At 44.2% G+C, this 21854-nt stretch overlaps 1 protein-coding gene across 2 annotated transcripts in view; it reads right to left on the bottom strand.

The window, feature by feature from the left end:
* Positions 1-1779: 1779 nt before the first annotated feature.
* The window catches only part of ARMC7 (armadillo repeat containing 7), a 159189-nt gene continuing 139114 nt past the window's right edge, over positions 1780-21854 (bottom strand). For both annotated transcript variants that reach the window (XM_078654493.1, XM_078654494.1), the window contains exon 4: positions 1780-5343. In XM_078654493.1, coding sequence (XP_078510619.1) covers positions 5003-5343 — 341 coding nt within the window. In that variant the 3' untranslated portion in view covers positions 1780-5002. The remainder of the gene's footprint in view (positions 5344-21854) is intronic.

Raw genomic sequence — 21854 nt, 5'->3', positions numbered from 1 at the left:
TTCCACTTTCCTTTCGCTTGCCCCTCGTACAGGGACTAATTATTAACCGCTTGGACTATGGAAACGCATTACTAGCATCCATAAATGAAGAGCATCTAACAAAGCTTTAGGTCCTGCAGAACAGTAGGGCCAGGCTGGTCCTAAACCTCCCCCCGCTCACCCTCGGCTTCCAGTCTGAAGACCCTACACTGGCTCTCCATCAGAAAACGGATCAATTTCAAACTCTGCTGCCTGGTACACAAAACCCTTAACAGTAAATGACCGCAATATCTAGCTAAGAAACTGATAAAACACCAACCAGTTAGAACCCTTCAGTCCACCAGTGAACAACTCCTAACTGTACCTAAGGTATACACAGTAAGAAATATGGAACACATTGCCTTTACATCTCCGATTGGAAACCGATCACAAAAAATTCTGCAGATCCCTCAAAACCTGGCTATTTTAGCTCTGTCACCCCTGCCCTTCTGGTTTTGTTGAGTATCAGCTAGCGCTATGATACCTATGGGTGATATACGTGCTCAACAAATACCAAATACCAAATGCTAATTACAATCTGTAGGAGGCAATATACTAGGAAAATGTATATATTAGGATCTCCTAGAAGACTCCCCAGCATTTGAAAGGAGTGTGAAAGCTGCAACTGTTATTATGGGTTTGGCTCTGTAGAATGTATTACTGAGATAGTGTCGTAAAAATATATTTCAGATACAGAAAACAGTAAGTGATTCAAACTTTTCATAAGACATGGCACACTACACTAACGATGACAAATTAGAATCAGTAATTAGGACTGCCCACTGGAGTTTAATGCTAGTGTACCTCACGTACTCAGCAATACAGAGATGTAACACTTTTCTTGAGCTGTAAAACCAGAACTTTAGAGCTCCTGAGAATACCTGCTGACATTTCAAAATGGTAACATGAGGCTAGAATGTGTAATTCGTGGCTCTCTAAAATCCAATATATGCAACATGTTATATTTGTATGCCTTGGGTTATATGAATTTTTAAACGTTATACAAAAATTATTTTGAAAAGGTAAGCTAGAGAATTTTTAAGGTGTAATAATGCTTTGGTAGAAGGGCACCTTGGTTGAAAAGTGTTTCTAATTTTTCAGCAGATGATGGAATTGGAATATTTTTGTTGCTTTATTTTATTTTTGTAATGTAAGTTTGTATGGCTGTCGATAGAGGGCTGGTAACAGAAAAGAAATAACGAAGTATAGTAGGGTTAGAGTCTCCTACTTGGTGGTCTCTAGCATATTGCTTACCCTATTTATGGATAGACATAGATGAAAGCTAGATTACTGGCGGAAGATGATATGACATACATTTGAATATCACGTGTGATGCTCAAAACTGACATACGCTCCTCATATAAATATAACCAATATAACTTGTTCCTCTGTTTACATTCAATGTTCACTGGCTTAAAGCAGAGGCCTTTTATAGGAAATATATTGTATACCTCAATAAATCGCAGCAACTTGCCATTGGTCTAAGACATATAGGCAACCAATGGAAAAAGACGCTCCAACAGTTTAGCCTAACACATATTCTGAAAGCTTTTCCAACGAGTAAACGGGCTATCCCCATGATCACTCTTACCCGAGGGCTCCTTTAAATGCACTAGCACACGCTTCAGAGCCAACCTTAAAGGCCAGAAAACACCCAGATACTTTACATATCATACTGTGTACATGGCGTTCCATCTCTGGCAGGTGACATAAATATTTTAAGTAAACATTTGAAAAAAATTCAATCTTCAACACAAGCACTTTCAAACCAAAATTAGTTTTATTTATAAATCTTTGTGAAGCAATATAAAACAACAGCTTTGCACTAAACCTTAGCATTTCTTCTCAGACGCAGCAGAGATGTGGATATGAACAGAGAACTTTTGGAAAAAGATGACAGCAGCATGATGAGGAAGAGAGACCGGAAACACTGATACGTGTGAGGGAAGAGGGGAAAAACATTTCATGCCATGGGAATCCAGCAAAAAAAGAATGGAACAGAGAAAACACAAGAGCGTTTAATGGGAGGAGGTAATACATTTATTAAAAACAATGAATTGCATGCATCAAGTGGGAAAATAAAAGTGAGGTAAAAAGGGCTGAAGGGAAAGGCAGAATAAAGATGGTGATGGTGTGGAGAGAGGTGTCTCTTCTTGCAGAGAGGCAATAAACAACCAAAATGCGGTGTAAAAAAAAGACAATCAGATGAAATGACATATTAATCAATATTGCAGACAAATTCAACACCCATAATAATAAACGATCAAAGGTACTTTAAATACTACAAAGCAGTAAACTTAAAGAAGCCTAAAGCAGTCGTTCTTCCTCTTTTAGATCACTCCTAACCTACTCTTTATTCAAAATAAAGTCGCCAGAAATCAGTTGGAGGAAACATTTATCAAACTAGGCATTTTAAGCTGCCTTCAAAGCTTTCTTTAATGAAACACATCTTCTGGAATTCATGTGTAACGTTGATTTGCTGTTCAATTCTATTAATGGTCAAGCAACTGTACTTGCGTCTCAACTTCTGTGCGACAATCTACTCCTTTCACCAGAAGTAAAAATGTATCTATTAAAAAATATTCAACACTTCGATAATTCTTTTGTTCCCTTCCCCCGCCCCACTTCTGTCAAGGTTTTTACACTCCTTTATCTATATTCTTATACACTCAAATCAGCCAAGCAGTAAACCCAGCCTATGTGGATTCTGAAACTTGCTTATTTGCCATTGCCTCCATGTTAGGCCCAGTTCTTAACCAGTCAGTGGAAGCTGAGTTGGTGTATTCAAAGAGCAGATGTTACTCCTTAAGACACCATGCACTGACTACCTAAACTCTGTCAAAGTTTACCCTGTTTCTTTGCTCTCGGTTCTGCCGAACTGATGGACAAGTACACAACTATCTATATTCTGTACAAGCAGGTTTTCCTTTGACTAGTGGTACAGGCAGTTCCTTCTCTTTGCTGTTCTTGATCACATGGGCTGAATTATGGACAGCGGAATCTCTTCCTTCATTTACCTCTGGCTTTACTGTCCATGTTCTTAAAGTAACTAGGGGATCTGTATTCAGCTAGTCTTTTTAAAGACGACCTTCTCTTCGAGGCTTACCCTATTCGATCTTTTATGTAGAGAACACACATATGAAGTGTCTCCTGAGTGATCTGGAAGCTCTAGGCAAATAAACACCAGTGTAGATGTCTTTTGGAATTTCGCACCTCTGAGGGGTGTGACGTATGTCAGGAGATGCCACGTAGGAGATTTAAGGTCAGCGAGTTAGCTGAACAGAACGCAAAGCTGGGCCTTCAGAGAAGAGAGAGGAACACCTTACCTCTGTCCCCTACACAAGGAAAGGGTCATGGGGAATGATTTCTTCAAGTCAGTACTCACCCTCATGGGTCATTCAAAGAAAAACTGATATTACAGTCATTCCCAGTCGATAATGGCCATTTTGAAGGCCACCTGTGCAACATTTCACCTCCTGCATCGTTAACCATAGACAGTAGGCGGTCTGTGTTCAAACTTCTGTAGAGAGTGATGCACTCTGTATCAATTAACTGCATCAAATCACTACCACCTATTTCTTTCCCCAATTCCTGATATTACAGAAACCATATGGCCGTCTTACTACTCTTGGAAACTGGCCTCTCATTCCACTTAGACTCCAGGACACGTACCTCTGTGATTAACTGTATGTCTGATTAAACAGAAGGCTTTCACTTTATCGCCCACATTTTGCCCCGTGGTCATAAGGTCACTTTTTTCCTGTTCCTCGAGTCCAGCAACTGAAACGTATAGGTCATGCTTTTAATATTCTCATAAAAATTCTGTTTCCCTGAGTCTCAGATCTTCAAACAGTCATCTCATTCCACAAGGGCCTCAAAATCTGACTATTTGTAGCTTTCAAACAGTTGTTTGCAGCAATGCATGAGCCCATCTCAGTGCCTACAAGCAGAACTTGGCAACGTCAGTTCTTTATATAAACAATATAAATAGTCTGCTATAATTGAACTGAAGTAGTTTGAACAAATAACCTGATTCACATAAATACTGCTGCTTTTTCAGTACCCGGAGAGAGGCCTAATTACCTCTGACTCACAAGAAATCAATTTCACATACCTTATGACAGACCACTGAGTTATAAGTCAGCATTCACTGACTGTACAAAAGGGCAATCAGGGTCTGTAGTCCTCCTAGGCTGGTATGATAGGCAACATGAGATGTTACTGTTTTTCCCCTTTCCACTTGATCAGCCTTTGCTGGAGGGTGGGCAAGAGAAAGGAAAACAGAGCTCTTTCCTGCGCCAGAGTATAAGGCCATAATCCGCTAGATGATCGGAAGGTCCCAGTGTCAAGTGAAGGAAGCTGAGGGGTGTAAGCATTTAGATATTATCCAGTTAAATGTAGCTCTCCCTGTATCTGCAAGAGATCCCAGAGCAGTCCCTGTAGCTGTGATCTTAGGGCAGGGTGTACCAGAAGCAATATTCCCTAGGTCCAGTCTTTAGGCAGGGGTAGGTACATCCAAGAACAGTGCTCCCACCCTTACCTGCTCCAGTCCTTGGAGTTGGATCACAACAACTTTGAGAGAAAAGGCCCTAAGTTTCCCACCCATATTATAGGTTTAATGTAGTGAGAACTTTTCGGATTTGAGCGGAGGAACCCCAAAGAACTGCTCTCATTTCAACATAGATTCAGTACATGATACATTGACCCAAGAGCACTGTCCTCTTTTGCTAGCTCTAGGCTTGGTGATCCAGATCTTCAGTCACTGGTTCTTGGGCACTAAAAAGATGCTTGGTCTGCAGATTGGAGGTTTGTGCAGAACAGTGCCTTCTAGATGCAGTCTACGGCCTGATATCCCAGATCAGTCCCTTATATCACTAGTCTTTAAGGGGCATACCAATATCAGCCCCCCTCTTATGTTCACTCGCTGTGCAAGAGTACCTCTGTATCCCTTCGCCATATCACCTTCCCTCCAGAAGGGGTATCTTCAGTTGTCCTTTGGTAGTGGAATCCCTAGGGCACTGTGTGCACCCAGGGTTTTGGCTTCATCTACTTGCTCTGGGGTGCAGTAATCTTCCAGGAAGATGTGAGCCAGATTACTGATCCTTCGATTGGCTGAGAGCGAAAATCGCAGCATGCATTCCACCACAGGCAAGGCACTGATCTGCTGACGGGTGCTAGCTGTGCACAAGTACATAAGTGTGGTGATTGCTGAAAGCACAGTCTCCTCATTGGCACTGGACAAACACTGTATTACCTGGGCAATACCACCAGCTTGCACAATGCTGTCTTTGTTGGCTTTGTCCAGACATAAGTTGCAAAGACCACCTAAAATAACAAAGGAGAAGGAGAAAGGGTTACATTTGTGTTTTGCATTATTAGGGACCTGGTTAGTGATGATGATGAGGACATAGAAATGATACCTTTGGGAACGAATAAGCAAGGTTAGTTCAAGGTCTTTTTTTCTGGGTCATGAGGCAACCAGTTTTTATTGTGCAGCATATGCAAAAGGTACTGTTGCCGGAATTCCAGCTCAGCAGATTCCCGTTTACCTCTTGCGAGGGATAATGCCCAACTCTCCACCAAGATGTACACCTTGATGACAAGTATCAATAGGTAATGGGGGAGTTAGATCACCCTAAAGGTATTTGACAGATTCACCCACCCTGGGCACACTAGGATGCGTAGCACTAGGTAGGAGTATAATAGATTGCAGTACATAAATGTAAGCATATATTCTCTGTAACAGTAAAATGGCTGAACTCTTTATCTTCTTCATTATTCTCATAATGCTAATCACGTTATTCTGTTTCCTTCTATTGATTATTGCAGCGCACATACTTTACTCAAGAATCACAATGCTTCAATATATATTGAAATGCCATGTTGTGCATTTCTAGTGTGTCTCTTTGGATATGCATGAGTAACCAAACAAAAAGGTTCTGAATCTGTTACCACCATTTCCTTTAGGATTCAGGGTCGTCATGTTCTGAGGTTGCACATTTGATCTGTTACCTTGTCCGGTTTGGGGTACATAAGATGCACTGTAAGCTAGCAGGACTATAACCAATATATATGATGGTATGCGCAGAATGAGTCTTGCACTGCTTTGACATTTAGGTTGTTCCACAAACGCACAGTTTTAAAGAGAAAGTAAAAGGATTACAACATAGCACCGCCAACATTCTAGCTTAGGCTCTTATTTAATGGATCGCCACAGTAGTTTCCTTATTAAACCCAAAGACCTTTATTCACCAACTCACAGGAGATGCTGTGGTGTTAAGGAAAAATCCTCCTCAGCAGAGTAGATAACCTCTATGTATTGGCTGTAGGTTGTTCAAGCTTGAACCTTTTAAAAGGATTACCCCACAGAGGTTTCTCAATCAAAAGATTGACTAAGAACCTATTAACATAACAGTAAACTGTAGACCTGCAGTTGGATGAATGTTACAGCAACACGCACTGCCCCTTGCAGGTGTAGACGTGACCTTCGTGGTTGAGACTCACGATGCATACATCATATAGGTATTCTTTTCATGGGTCACATTCTCAGCAGTAAATGTAAATTCAAGGCTTTGTCATGCTTACACAGTAGCAGCAGTTCCCAACTACACAGCTTACAAAGCACTACAAATACATTTAACATACCAAGAACACCAAAATTGTTTTGAAGGCGCCCTACCACACATAACAAAGGATGTTAGATTAGGTCCTTTCAGCAATAAGGGTGATACCTGGCCAGTCTTTTCCAATTATACACCATATCCAGACATAACAAATCTGACAGCAGCACAACTACGTACACTGCACACATGTCAAGTCGGAATATAAAGATGTTTGACACAATTTTTCATGTGAACAATGACAATAAATGTAAATGTAAATGTAAATGTAAATGTATTGCAACTTATATAGCGCACGTATCACCCGAAGGCATCAAGGCGCTTGCTTAGGGAACCCGTCCTGGTATTCCCCTGTGAGATACCCCGGCAGGGTATCCACAAGGTGAAAGCCAGGCATCCCGCCACGAGGGGCCGTAGTGGAGATTAAGCAAGCTATTGCCCAGAGTCGCAGAGTGTGACCCCGTGAGTCGAGTAGGCACCGGAGCGAGAATTGTCGAGTCCGTGGAATTTTTTAGCCCGAGACCCACCGAGGCAGGGAATCGAACCCTGGTCCACAGCCGATCTCAGCTTCCGGGTCTGCCGCCTCTAACCACTGAGCCACGCTTCTCCAAATCCTCCAAGGGTTGCTCAAGTTGCACAACCACACTTATGAATTAGTCCAACTACCATCCGTGCAATCCTGGGCAAGGTTCCTGTCAGACAGGAGAAGATTCCGTTCGGGATTGCCCAAAAAAACATATCAGCTTGAAGCAGTGTTTACCCATACGGGACCACAAACAAAAAACATAGAATTCTCACAATATACCTGCAAATGGGGATGGCTCCCCCACTGGAATACTGCATCGCTTGATGTACAGACTTTGCTGCAGTATATACCAGATCACATGGTATACCCTCATTAGCTGTTTTGCCAGAAGTGCTTAAAAAGGTCCAAAATAAGTACGGGGTAGCCCCTGCCCTGGATTTGGGAATTAAATTGATGGCCAACATTACCACAGTATCCAACATAATGTTTAGTAACATTATGGGGGAAGCAGCAGCATTGGCTATATGCCAACTCACAAATTTAGCTCCAGGAGACCAGGAGTGCAAGTTACGATAAATTATTGATGAAACTTAAGTATCCATAGGTAAAGATATTTTGGGAGCTAGACCTAGAAAACCACAAATTAAGGGTAATTCTGAAAAGGAGAACTCAAAGCAGGCATTGGAGTCTTCTACCAAGAAGAAATGGGATAATAAGAAATATAAAGAACAGACTAAAGCACGCCATGGCTCTCCTCAACAGGAGTCCATTGAAAAACGCTATCATTTGCATAACTGTAATAATATTAAAATGCCTGATGGCTATCAGGATACTGATACATCTACCTTTTAGGGTTAATTAGAAAAACACTCAGAGAGAGGGGGACAATCGGAGTGCAGATTAGAGAAGAGAAGTATGTGTAACCCAAGAACGACTCACAACACTCTTCTAACTATATAATAAAACAAGAAGACAAATCTAAACAGTCCAAGTCTCAATTCAAAAAGGAGGTAGCTGGCATTAAAGTCAAGCCTGCCACTGATATCGAGGACACTGCTTCTGAGCAGGGAGTGGGATCAGACCATGCTGGACAGCACATCAGAACTCACAATAGTTTGTAAGAATCTAATGGAGTGTCTGGCAGCAGTAGCAACAAACGACTATATCCAGGTGGAAACATCGTCTAGGAGATTGTGTCTCCTGCATTAATTATATAAATTGCAACTCCAAATGGAGGGGATATACAACGTACCATTTCTGTTTTGGGAGAACTTGCCATTCGGCTAGGACATTCTCTTGGCTGAAAGGGATTGGCATCGGAGTTTGTTATGAGCCCCAGATGAGACAAGGTTATTTTACCTGCCTTCTCAGACCTCGTCCCATATGCCGTTAAACATCCATATACCAAGGAATGGGGTCTTGAGCAAGCTCTGGTGTTATACTACAACGATGTGGGATGGGATGATGGTTCCCCATATCACATCACACCTGTGATGTCAACCCCACATTCACAATGGCAATACTCCATTACAAATGAGGCTAAACAAAAGTTAAAGAGATTCTCACACAATTTGAATACCAAGGTGTAATAGAATGTTGCACCTCACCTATGAATAATTATTTGTTTCCCATAATGAAACCAGACCATTTATATTGTTTAGTGTTAGATTACAGAAGCTTGAACACTGCTACATGTACATTCGCTGTGCACAACACAGACAGTGCGGCATTAATGAACAACACAGTATAGAAGAAATACAAAACAACATTAGATAACTCAAATGGATATATCTGCTACATTATAGCACCTGAAAGCAGGTACCTAACTGCATTCTGCAGTGTAGGTTCTCAAAAACATTCTGTTGATTGTAACAAGGGTATAACAACAGCCCAGGGTAGTTTTAACCCTGGGTTACAGAACCTTTACAAGATATTGATGACTGGCCATTGTCCTATGTTGATGACATATACTCAGTGGATGATGACCTGGTCAACTTATTTGGCTGGAGCAGATCGCATAGTTTTGTGATTTGCTCATATGGTCTAAAAATTAAATTTAAAAAAATCAAAGCAGTGTCCTAGTTTTGCGATACGAATTACAGTCAGATGAAGGCAGAAGCCTTGTGGCACATTTGTTAGAAAAGTGTGCCATTTTCAAACCACCAAACACATTGAAAAACTCCACTTCATATTGGGTTTCCTAAATTTTGGCAGAACATACATTCCAGACTATACAGAGCGGGTAAAACTGTTCCACAACTTGATTAGCTCAGACTTTTCAAGCTTATATTGGACAACTGAACATACAAATTCTACATTCAGTGCAAGCTGCCATGTTAGCTTCAAAACATTTACACACGCGTTAACACCACAAACCTGGTAATTCATATAATTGCGGGTTCATTAGGATACACATATGTCACATTTAATGCAGGCATATAAACCGCATTTATAAACAAATGCAGAAATGCGTTTTGCACAGACAGAAAAGATTCTGTCGGCAGTACAGAGTGCTGTGCTGAGAGAAAGATCATTGGCTCAGGGGAAACTAATAATTGAAATGAGTCCAGTTCCAGCCTTAGAAGCTGTTACAAAGGGCAGCATTTCTAACGTGAAAACTTTACATGCACGTTGGATACAATGGGCCAACTCACTAAAAGCAACAGATGCAGATTACACACTGCAAACACAGCCATGTCTGCAATCTGAACGCAAATATCCTCTGCCTGATGAAGTAATAACTCTAGATCAGTATGATTACATCATCTATACTGATGGTTCTCCTCAGCCTGCCGTAGGGACAAAGCACCAATATTCTGCAAGGATCGCAGCAGTTAAGGATCGTATTCAGAATGAAGAATTCCACTCTCATAAAACCTACATGCAGTCACTTGGTGATTGCACAGTGCAGCTAACTGAACAAAGAGCTTTAATTCTGGCACTTGAGAATACACCCCCAGGTTCCCCATAATCATTGTGTGTTATTTGTATTATTCTGTCTAGTTTTACTGGAGCCAGAATGGATTCCACAGGGTGCACGATAAAGCACTAGATGCTTTGTGGACAGCAGGCCAAACTAAAATTGTGTTTGCCACGGACTCATGTGATTCACACACTGAGTCATCAGTGTGTGGGGATACATGTTGTATGGAATTCCATGGCTGATGAAGGCTCGAAAGCAACAGAGCAAACTGCTGAAGTTGCTGCAATTACTCGTTCTAGTACGAGGATAGATGTAGACATTATTTCAGCTGTCGACACTGCGTGTGATGGCCCGCACTTACTGAAAGGCTTTCCAACAAAATACTTCAACCAGTTAAGTGGGCAAAACAATCAATTTTCTAATATATTCCCAGAGTGGGGGATAGAGTAATACCCAACTCAGATGGCAGGTTAGGATTAAACCTAGCAGCACATGAGGGCCTATCATCTACTCACGCGGGAGTGGCGGCTACAAATTCATTATTACAGCAGTGCTATTGTTGGCCGGATTCATACAAATAGGCCAATGACTTTGTCCTAAATGCAACACCTGTCAAGAGATGAAGGTTTCTACCATGACACACCCAACAAAGGCCCCTCTATTGATCTCAGAGCAGCCTCTGGCTCGTGTTTATCTGTACCACTGCGTTCCCCTACAATCTGATGGGTCTACCAAATACATCCGGGTAGCAGTGGATTTCTGCTCTCAATTCCAATGGGTGTGACCAAAGTGATCGGCTGTGACCGAACTGTTATAAAAGTCTTTATCAGGACTTAGGCGGTAGCCACATTCCATTAGGACTAGGGTCTGGTGTTTGCTTCCAAGGCTTACCTTCGGGAAATTAGGTGTGACTGTCCAGTATCCCTTACCCTATCAACCCCGAGGGAAATGCGGTAGTGGAAAAGAACTGTGACTTAAAGCATTTTTTAACAGCTAGAGAATTAGGTTCAGGTGGCAGTTGGGTTCATCACCTGTGTGGGGTCCATAGAGCCCTCAATCTGCCTAGAAAAAACCCAGCTGGTCAGACTCCCTATGAAATCCTGTTTGGGGTAAGGTATGGGTTCCAGACCTTGACAGTCCCAGTACAGTGGCAGCAGAAACACCATTTGACATCAATGGTTGGATGTTTTACAGGAACTGAACAACTTCCGAGACGCTCAGAGCAAAGTCCAGCAGAAATGACCCCCTCTGGTGAAGTGAAAGACGTACCAGCAGTTCCAGATTGGATTCCAAAGATCTGTTATCTGGTCAGGGAAAGGATTGTAGACAAGTAAGAATCTGGCCATCAGGCAAAGCATCTGTACCTATCCTGGGTGTTGAAGGTACCAGAACTGTACTTTTACCGCCCCTTGCTGGCTGCAAAAACAAGAGATTTGTGTCAAAAGATCTCATTAAACCACATCTAATGGCTGGTCTACACAGTAGGCATTGTGGGCTTCTGGGCAGTCACCTGTCTCCTCTCACTACCTTACAGGAAGTCCCGTTGGAAGCTTCTTCTTCCCAGCTGGGGACGGCTAACAATGAATTATCACTTCTTCCTTTTACACCAATAAATGTCATACAATGAACATGCATGGAAACACATATTTCACTTCTGCAAACAGATAAAGATGGTATCTATGTATGTATGTATGTATGTATGTATGTATGTATCGCGTACTTTTATAGCGCAGACTGTCACCCAGAGGGTATCCTAGCGCTTTGACTCTACCTAACTTTTACGCAATCACAAGATTACACTGCCCTGGGGAAGAGATGGGACTTCAGTCCTTTTTTAAAGGAAGAAAGTTCCCTCAGATTTCTCAGACAGAGGGGGAGAGAATTCCAGAGTTTAGCGGCAGTATAACCAAAGGAGCGGCCACCCATCCGTATCCTCTGAATTCTGGGGACTACCGCCAGGCAGGCCGAAGAAGACCGTAAAGGTCTAGCTGCTGGGTACCAAGAAAAGAGTTCTTGCAACAGAACAGGCCCCTGTCCGTGCAGGGCCCTAATAACTATGCAAGACGCTTTAAAGCATATACGCTGATGGATTGGTAGCCAGTGAAGATCCTGAAGCGCCAAAGTAGAAGAGGCTGAGCGCAGTCGCGAAAGGGCCAACTTAGCAGCCATATTCTGTATGCGCTGCAACTTACCAATCAGGGTGCTGGGGGCACCCAGAAGCAGTGCGTTACAGTAATCAAGCCTGCTAAGAATAATACTACGCACTACCTCTGGTCTATCAGGTGCCGGAAGCATGGGAAGAATCTTGCGCAGAGTCCGGAGCAGCATCATACATGTGGCAATTGTCTTGTTCGCAAAGGCCTCCAGCTGTAAGTTAGGGCCAAACATAACACCTAAGTTGCGGGCAGCATCCGTCGCCGCCACCGTGCCCAAGGAGGAAGCTGGCCAGAAATCCACCGGCAGGGAGCGAGGGGTTCAATCTATTGAACAGTGCAGTACCTCGGTTTTGGAACCGTTGAACTGGAGGGAATTAAGTCTCAACCAGTCCGCGGTTGCTGTCATGCAGCGGTGGAAAGTCTCCTTAGAAACGGCATCTCTGCCTTCAAAGGAGAATATGAGCTGCGTATCGTCGGCGTAATTAATTACCGATATACCAAAAGATTTGATCAGCTTGATCAAAGGGCGGAGGTACAGATTAAACAAGATCGGGCTAATTGGCGACCCTTGAGGCACGCCTTGCTCCACCTTCTTAATGCCAGATCTAAAAGGCGGCAAAGCCACCAATTGGCGCCTGTTCTGAAGGTAGGAAACTAACCAATCCCGGGCCCGGCCAGCTACCCCAATCTCTTCCAGTCTGCTGATTAATGTGGCGTGGTTGACCGTGTCGAACGCGGCCGACATGCCGAGCAACACTAAAAAAGCTGCCCGACCAGTGTCGACCCGCGACCGAAGATCATCCAGGGCGACCACCAGCGCGGTCTCGGTGCCATGAGCTGGCCAGAAGCCGAACTGAGCCACATCCAAACAGACATTATTGCAACATACTACCATTAGAGTCTGCTTTCAGTTCTACACAGCCTCCAGAACTACCTAAAATAAATCGAATTGCCTCTGGCTACTTTATCAACTTTGATGACTCCTCTTCAGATTCGTCCGACCCACCTAAAACACCAAAAGGTAGATTGTGTGAATTTTATATTTAGCTGAAAAATACATACTTTATCCCTCAAGGGATATACATTTCGATTACAATTGCATCATCTTTCCTCTTTATCTGGATTAGTTTTGACACTGCCTTTTTTCTTTTAAGTTTTCTGATCCACAACGGATTTTCCATCTCAAGCCCAAATGGGAATGGCACTATAACATGTTCTCCTGTGTCAAGAATGGATGATACAGTCCTTCGGCGCCTCCTTGCTTCAGTAACTCAATGACCACTGGGTCTTGTCCTTTTGGCCTGTCTGGCTACACTGCGTGCAGCTTGTATTTCGCTGTCTGCTGTGCACTTTTGAGTGTGCCATGGACATATGCCTAGGAACGCAACTGGTTCAGTCTCTGAACATAGAACTGCTGGTGGGTCCCCTAGAGGCCCACTTGTACCGTTGTCCTTCGTGCTTGCTTCTAAATGCATACTATGAGCCTTCCTGGGATGCTTCAGCTCCTGGTGATTTGGATTGTGGCTCATCATCTATGGATTTGTTACTGGCCTCCTTCTGCGGCTGATGGATGTGAACAAGTTTGCTTTATGGATCTGATGCATCGGGTGCCTCTGGGAACATCGCCTGCAGTTGCTAAGAACAGCAATGTTTTGACTACTACTCAGAACACACAAACAAGCTGGCATTTTCAAGTTGTGGGACTTTTTAATTTGCCCATGTCTTTATACATGAAATCGCTTTTAAACTCTGTCTTTTTAATACACCTTTTTCTATTACCTTTTTAACGAATTGGCTTTCACTATGCTTTTTGTTATGAAAGAAGCACAACGGTTTTTAAAATTTTAGGTTTTCAAATATCTATTTTACATGTTCAAGTTTAAACTTAATATCTTTTCTTCAACAGTGACATTTGACATACATTTCATTGCGTACCTGTGCTGGATAATATTCTCTGAAATGGATTTGCTTACATTTCTACTTTGTAGTCATATTATCAAATACCTTTAACATTCTGTACAAGAGCCAAGTTCACTGCGACAAGTGTTGTTGTTTGTTTTCGTCTGCTCAGTAACAGAGCTATCAAAATAGAATCAACAATAGCGGCCTGACTGGAACTTCAGCATTGCAACATGAGTGATGTTTATTATATAAACAACATCACTCCCTTGTTTAGTTGGAGGAGCATTTTTCTGGCACTGTGAGGTCGACTTATGCCTGAATTCCCGCCCACCTGATTCCGGTTTACCTCTTGCGAGGGATGATGCCCAGCTCTCCACTAAGACGAGCACCCTGATGACACTTACACAGGTAACAGGGAGTTAGATCACCCCACAGGTATTTTGCTGATTCGTCCACCCTAGGCACATTAGGATAGGTAGCGCTAGGTAGGAATACAATATATTACAGTACTTATATACCAGAATATATTCTCTGTAACAGCAAAACGGTTGAACTATTTATCTTCTTTGCGATTCTCATAATGCTATTCTGTTTCCTTCTATTAATTATTGCAGCACACGTATTTCACTCAAGAATTCCAATGTTATGTTATGTTATGTTAGGTTGTCTTGTAAAGCGCATGGCTACCCCAGCAATGGGGCGTCCCAGCGCTGTAGACCACCGTCCTGGCTTTCCCTGTGAGATGATCCCTGCTGGGTATCTCCAAGGTGAAACCAGGCATCCCCGGTGTATGTGGGGGGCCGTTGTGGAGATGAGGCAAGCTAATGCCCAGAGTTGCCAAGTGTGATCCCTGGTTAGAGTAGGCACCGAAGCGAGAATTATCGAGTCCGCTGACCCTGGTCCACAACCCTGCCGCGTCGGGAATTGAACCCTGGTCCCGGGCCGTCCTCTGCTTCCGGGTCTGCCGCCTCTAACCAGTGAGCCACACCACACCAATGCTTCAATAAATATTGAAAAGCCACTTTGTGTTTGTCGTTGGGTATGCATGAGTTACAAAATGAAAAGGTTTTAGATCTGTTAGCACAATTTCCTTGGGGAGTCAGAGTTGTGAGGTTGTACATTCCATTTGTTACTGTGTCATGTTTGGGTTACGGAAGGTGCACACTGAGCTAGCAGGACTAAGACCAGTATCTCCTGATGGTGTGCGCAGAATCAGTCTTGCAGTTTTGACGTTTAGGTTGTCCAACAATTACACAGTTTTACTGAAAAACTATAAGCCGTATGACACCACCACCTGACTTACAGATGTTTATCTGTTTATCATCTAATGTCCATGATTAGTGTGGTAAAGGCCATTGTTTCTTAAATCCCCACTGGCATGGTGGATGCCTTGCCTGCCAAACTAGCAGTCTACCCTACCCACTTAAAAGTGAGCAAAGCACCACATTTATATTGATGAAGTCTCAGATGTAAACATTTGACCATCAACCCGTCTGCTAAAGGGTGTTTGGTCAATGCACATCAGAATGTTAGCCTTATTCAGGTTGGTCATTCCAATGTACAATTTGCCTCTTTGGCAATGGAAGGTTATAGCTTGGTGGATATGAACAGGAAACCGAAGAAAGGACCTCCCCCTAAGCATTGGGAGAAAACTCCAAGGTTGTCAGGGTGTCAGATGGCATTCAAGTTGGTCCCCAGGGGGGTACGTTGTCCCAACCATTGTGGTTGATGTACTTTGCCACTGGTGTCCTGGGTCTGTGCAACTTTGGATCAGCAAACTGGCCCAAGTACACCCATTCTGCATGCAACTCAGGATAAGAAGGTAAAGGCTTCTCAGGGAAGTAGTGTGGGGGCCAGAGCTCAGAATTCAATAGTCACGCAGACATAAAAATGCACAGTTTAGACCAGTACTTATCTTAGTAAAAAGAAAATACTTTAATAACACAGCAACATGTAATACTACCCAATTCAATGGGACTCAGCTCTGACTTTGTGATTCCAACTAACATTTGCAGGTAAGCGTTTACACTCTTGATAGCACCCCCTTCCCATTATGGGAGCTTCTCTAGTGTCTACAGGATTTCTACCCCCACAGAGGCACAGGCAGATATTAGGCACATTTGCAGTTTTGTTTCTACTGTGGAGCATTTCACAGATCGGCTCAAGTGTTCATACCCAGACTGGGATTGTTTAAGTAGCAATCAATGTTTCCACTACAGAACCCTGCCTGTGTGTCTTAATCAGTCTTTAGCGTGTGAGGCTGTGTACATGCTTACATTGTTGTGGCCCTGCAGCACTGACAGGTATTCTCCTGGCTGATAGAGGACAGTGATGGTAGCTTCACTCAAGATTAAGGCCGTGTGAGTGAGCAGCATGGCAGACTTGATCAGTAAGTGCCCCTCCTGGCAGAGTGGCCTGTAGACTGGCATCCAATAGGTGGTCATTGCAGGCACTTGGGGCCTCTGGACCAGTACCAAAGGGGGTGCACGCATGTGGCAGGTGTAGTCACTGGGCTGAAACCGGGCTTCCGCTTTGGCAGCGTCTCCACTAGATTATTTTAGAGTTGGGCCGCAGCATCACTTGGACATTACAGAGGTACCCAATAGCACGTGGTTACTTCTCAAACATGATTTCCATAAGTGGTGTACTGAGGGGGCCTCATTGGGAGACCCCTGGTGAAGGGGGTCGGCTCTGGTTTGCTCCCAAAGTAATCAACACCTTTTGGGTCTTCTGCATGCCACGAACACAGCTGGCTTTTCATCCTGGATGATCTCTTCTCTTACAAAAGAAGGCCCTCTCCTTCCTTCTCTGAGCAGGCAGGTTTCTAGGGGCTAGGGAGACTTTCAGCTTCTTCAGCATGGTTTGCAAATTTCAGATGATGTTCCTTCACTTCTGGGAGGCTGGCTGTCGTGAAGACACAAGCCCCCTGGTCACACAGCAGTCCTTTGAGTACTTTGCAGAGCACTCTTTTCCTTGGTCATGAAGAACTTCAAACTGGAACAAAATGAGGTGGTTTAGATCCTATTTTTATACAACTGTCCCAGAAAGGGATGTGGATCCACCGTCTAAGGTTTTAGTAACAGTTTGCGTGGTTCTCTTTCAAATGTAATTTTCAGGCTGTTGCTCAGAGACCGCCTTTGTGCAAGGTAATTCCTCTTATAGAATTTAGCAACGAGGATGGCTCCAAGCAGGAGTATTCAAAACAAGGGCAAATGAAGGATGCGATCCATGCACCTGGTTGTCATCAGCCTTCCTGAAGCAATAATCGGGGACAACAAATTGGGTAGGCTCTGCCTAAAAACGTCCTCATTTTAAGCAAAGGCAACTGTAGTCCCAAACCCTCACTCCTACCATCTATATAATGATAGTGCTTGGGAGGAACCAATCAGCAGCCTTTTTGCTAACAAGGACATCTGTGAACCTCTAAAGGCAGCACTATCTCTATTCTCCATCACTTAAGTTTATAGATCTAGACTGTCAAGTCAAGTCAAGTCAAGTCAAAGATTTATATAGCGCGCTACATACCCAGAGGGTCTCAAGGCGCTTGAAGAAGGGTGGGGAGTTACTTGTCGAATATCCACGTTTTGAGTTGTTTTCTGAATGCTAGGTGGTTCTGAGTAAGGCGGAGGTCAGTGGGAAGTGAGTTCCAAGTTTTAGCTGCTAGTTAGGAGAAGGATCTACCTCCCATGGTGGTTTTGTTGATGCGGGGTACAGTGGCAAGGGCTTGGTAGGAGGATCGTAGCTGGCGGGAGGGGGTGTAGAAGGATAGTCGTGTGTTGAGGCATTCGGGTCCGATTTCGTAGAGTGCTTTGTGTGCGTGGGTTAGGAGCCGGAAAGTGATCCTCTTATTGACGGGGAGCCAGTGGAGGTTTTTCAGGTGATCAGAGATGTGTTCTTTACGCGGGATGTCTAATATGAGCCTGGCTGAGGCGTTCTGGATGCGTTGTAGTTTTTTCTGGAGTTTTGCGGTGGTGCCGGCGTAGAGGGTGTTTCCGTAGTCCAGTCGGCTCGTGACCAGAGCATGGGTGACTGTTTTTCTAGTTTCGGTAGGGATCCAGCGAAATGTTTTTTTGAGCATGCGAAGAATGTTGAAGCAAGATGAAGAAACGGCGTTGACTTGTCTGTTCATCGAGAGTGAGGAATCCAGGATGACGCCCAGGTTCCGTGCGTGGTCCGTCGGGATGGGTGCTTTTCCAAGGGCCTCTGGCCACCAAGAGTCGTCCCAGGCGGAGGGGGAGGAGCCTAAGATGAGGACTTCTGTTTTGTCTGAGTTCAGTTTCAGACGGCTGTGCTTCATCCATTCGGCTACTTCTTTCATTCCTTCGTGTAGGTTGGTTTTGGCCGTGTTAGGGTCTCTGGTGAGTGATAGGATCAGTTGAGTGTCGTCGGCGTAGGAGATGATGTTGAGGTTATGTTGGCGTGCGATGGCCGCGAGGGGGCTCATGTAGACGTTGAAGAGGGTGGGACTGAGTGAGGACCCTTGGGGTACGCCGCAGATGACTTCAGTGGCCTCTGACTTGAATGGTGGAAGGCGGACTCTCTGCGTTCTTCCGGAGAGGAACGAGGTGATCCATTCCAGTGCTTTTCCTTGGATTCCGATGTTTTTGAGGCACTGTAGAAGGGTGCTATGGCAGACTGTGTCGAAGGCTGCGGAGAGGTCGAGGAGGATGAGGGCGACTGTGTCTCCATTGTCCAGTAGAGTTCGAATGTCGTCTGTTGCTGCGATGAGGGCGGTTTCGGTGCTGTGCTTGGCTCGGAAGCCGGACTGTGAGGAGTCGAGGGATTTGTTGGTTTCGAGGAATGCGGCGAGTTGGTTGTTGACAGCTTTCTCGATGACTTTGGCTGGGAATGGAAGGAGTGAGATAGGGCGATAGTTTTTGAGTTCGGTGGGGTCAGCTGTGGGTTTCTTCAGGAGGGCGCTGAGTTCGGCATGTTTCCAGCTTTCCGGGAAGGTTGCGGAGTTGAGGGAGCAGTTGATGACGTCTCGGAGGTGCGGTGCAATAATGGAGTCTGCTTTGTTAAAGATGTGGTGGGGGCAAGGGTCAGTGGGGGATCCTGAGTGGATAGAGTTCATCAGACGGATGGTGTCCTCAGTGGAGATTGGCTTCCAGTCATTGAGGATGTTCAGGGGGGGTGGGGTTCCTGCAGGGGATTGGGAGGGTTGGTCTCCGGGTTGGTTGTCGAAGCTGTTGTGGATGTCTGCGATTTTGTTGTGGAAGAACGAGGCTAGGGAGTCGCAGAGGGCTTGGGAGGGGGTGATGTCGTTGGAGTTGGCTGAGGGGTTGGTAAATTCCTTGACGATGTTGAATAATTCCTTGCTGTTGTGGGCGTTATTATCTAGACGGTCCTTGAAGGCTGCTTTCTTGGCATTTCGGATTAGTTGGTGGTGTATGCGGGTGGCGTTTTTGAAGGTGTCCTTGGTGCTGGTGGTTGGGTCTTTTTTCCAGGCCTTTTCGAGGGAGCGACAGAGTTTCTTGGATTTCTTAAGGTCATCGTTGAACCAGGAGGCCTTCTTGCTGCCTAGTTTGATTTGTCGTTTTTTCAGTGGTGCTAGGATGTCGGCGCTGTTGGATAACCATTGGGTGAGGTTGGTGGCTGCTTGGTCTGGGTTTGAGGAATGGGCGGGGGGCTTTTGAAGAAGCGATGAGGAGATCTGGTCGATGGTGATTTTGTTCCAGTTTCTTTGCAGAGTGGGTTGGGGGTGGTTGTTGGATGTGGGCTTGTTGTAGGTGAAGTGAACGCAGCTGTGGTCAGTCCAAAGGAGAGCTGTGGTGTGGCTGAAGGAAACATGTTTGCTGGAGGTGAAGATAGGGTCGAGTGTGTGACCTGCGATGTGGGTGGAGGTAGTGACAAGTTGTTTAAGTCCGAGGTTTGCGAGGTTGTCCAAAAGGGTGGAGGTGTTGCGGTCGTTGTTCTTTTCAAGGTGAAAGTTGAGGTCTCCCAAAAGGATGTAGTCCTCGGAGGGGAGCGCGTGTGGAGTGATGAAGTCCGTGATGTCTTCACTAAATTGTGCGCGGGGTCCTGGTGGCCTGTCCAGCTGTCAGTCTCCATCATGTGCCACACTAAACAAGGAGCCATCCTAAATGGATCCCACTAGTGCCAAAACTCAGACTCAAACCACACACAGAGCCCTACAACTATAAATGTGCTATACACTCGATACACATACATGCACATAGAATGTCAGCAAAAGGTTCTTAGCTTCACCTAACAGCAGAAATTTACATGAGAGGGGTCAGTAGACTGCCCTCTCCCTGACATAGGGGAAATGGTCTGGTCATATTACTGATTACACCATTGCTTTAAGAGATTCTCCCAGGTCATGGACAGTACTCCTACATCCATAATGACTGGAGAAATCTCAAATAAGGTCACTGTGAGGCAGCACCAGTTGATATGTACAACTCGTGGGATGGAGCCTTACTTATTATTTGCACCTAGCACTTTTGATAGATTTCTCCTGACTAGGTTCAGGCTGGGAAATGTCCATAGATTAATCTCTTGGCCGAAATGAATGAATGGTCGCGCAAGCTGATTCTGTGCCCTTGCGACAATATTTCAGACCAGTCGACCATGCATCTAGTCTTGTTTTGTAAGCTCTATATAGAGCCAAGGAAAGTATGGATTATTTCATTTTTAAATAATTTAGGACTTAGGCAGTGTTGCCAGGCCATGTTTTTACTTCAGCTGCTGGAAAATGAGCATGTAGCATGGAGAAGAACAACGTTTTAAAAAAAGGTCCTTCAAATTGGGAAATGTTTTAGCATGGATCTATAATTATGATATTAGGCCATGATGGAAAATGATGTGTGTATAATGTTGTAAATAATAAGAAATGAAATGCTGCTCTTTTTATTATTGTTTTTTTTATGTGCTTTTATGTCTGTATTGAAACACAGCCGAATAAACCTTTCCTTGACTTGACTTGAACCCGTGTCACAGGAAAGGTTCTTGATCCCACATTACCAAGGACAGGCCTAGGCCTCTGCGCACACTTACAATACCATTTTTACATTCAGTGGGACAGGCAGGGCAGAAGAACATGCCCATTTACCATCAGAGAACATTCACGTCCCAAAACAGAGCTATTTGTTTTTCCAGTAGCAAACTCCAAATTTGGATTTGGGTTTCCGTCATGAATTAACAAAAACCTCTGCTGAACAGGCGCATCAAGCGTACTGTGTGTGTGTGTGTGTGTGTGTGTATATATATATACATATATACAGTGCTTAATTTGTAAAATATGAAGCGTGCAGGTAGGAGGCCACACCCACTTTTCCTGTTCCCCCACTTCCTCCAGAATCTCCACCCACTTTCTTTACTGGGTCTTCCCACATCCACATGCCTCAACACACCATAGCCACCTCCTAACATCTTGAGTTCTGCATGAAGCTGAAGACCAGGCTCTTAACATAAGCACCTTGGGGACCTCCCACCTACACATCTGCCCAAGTGCCTGGATACCCTGTTTGGTGATTAGTATGCTATACAAATCTATACAATATAACATAACATAATGTAACATATGGGAAGCATATGCCAACAACTTAAAAGTGAACTCAAATTACAGAATGTGTGCAAATCTCAAAATGCCGTTTTAGGAAAGGTCATTAGAGGACTTGAGACAGCTTTGCAAACTAAAGAGAATGTGCTTGTATTGTGCTGTTTAAAAGAAAGGAAGGGGTGAAGGAAGGAATACATTAAAGAAG

Source organism: Lissotriton helveticus, chromosome 7 (assembly GCF_964261635.1).
Source record: "Lissotriton helveticus chromosome 7, aLisHel1.1, whole genome shotgun sequence".
NCBI lineage: Eukaryota > Metazoa > Chordata > Amphibia > Caudata > Salamandridae > Lissotriton > Lissotriton helveticus.
This window is presented reverse-complemented; position numbering and strand designations above follow the sequence as displayed.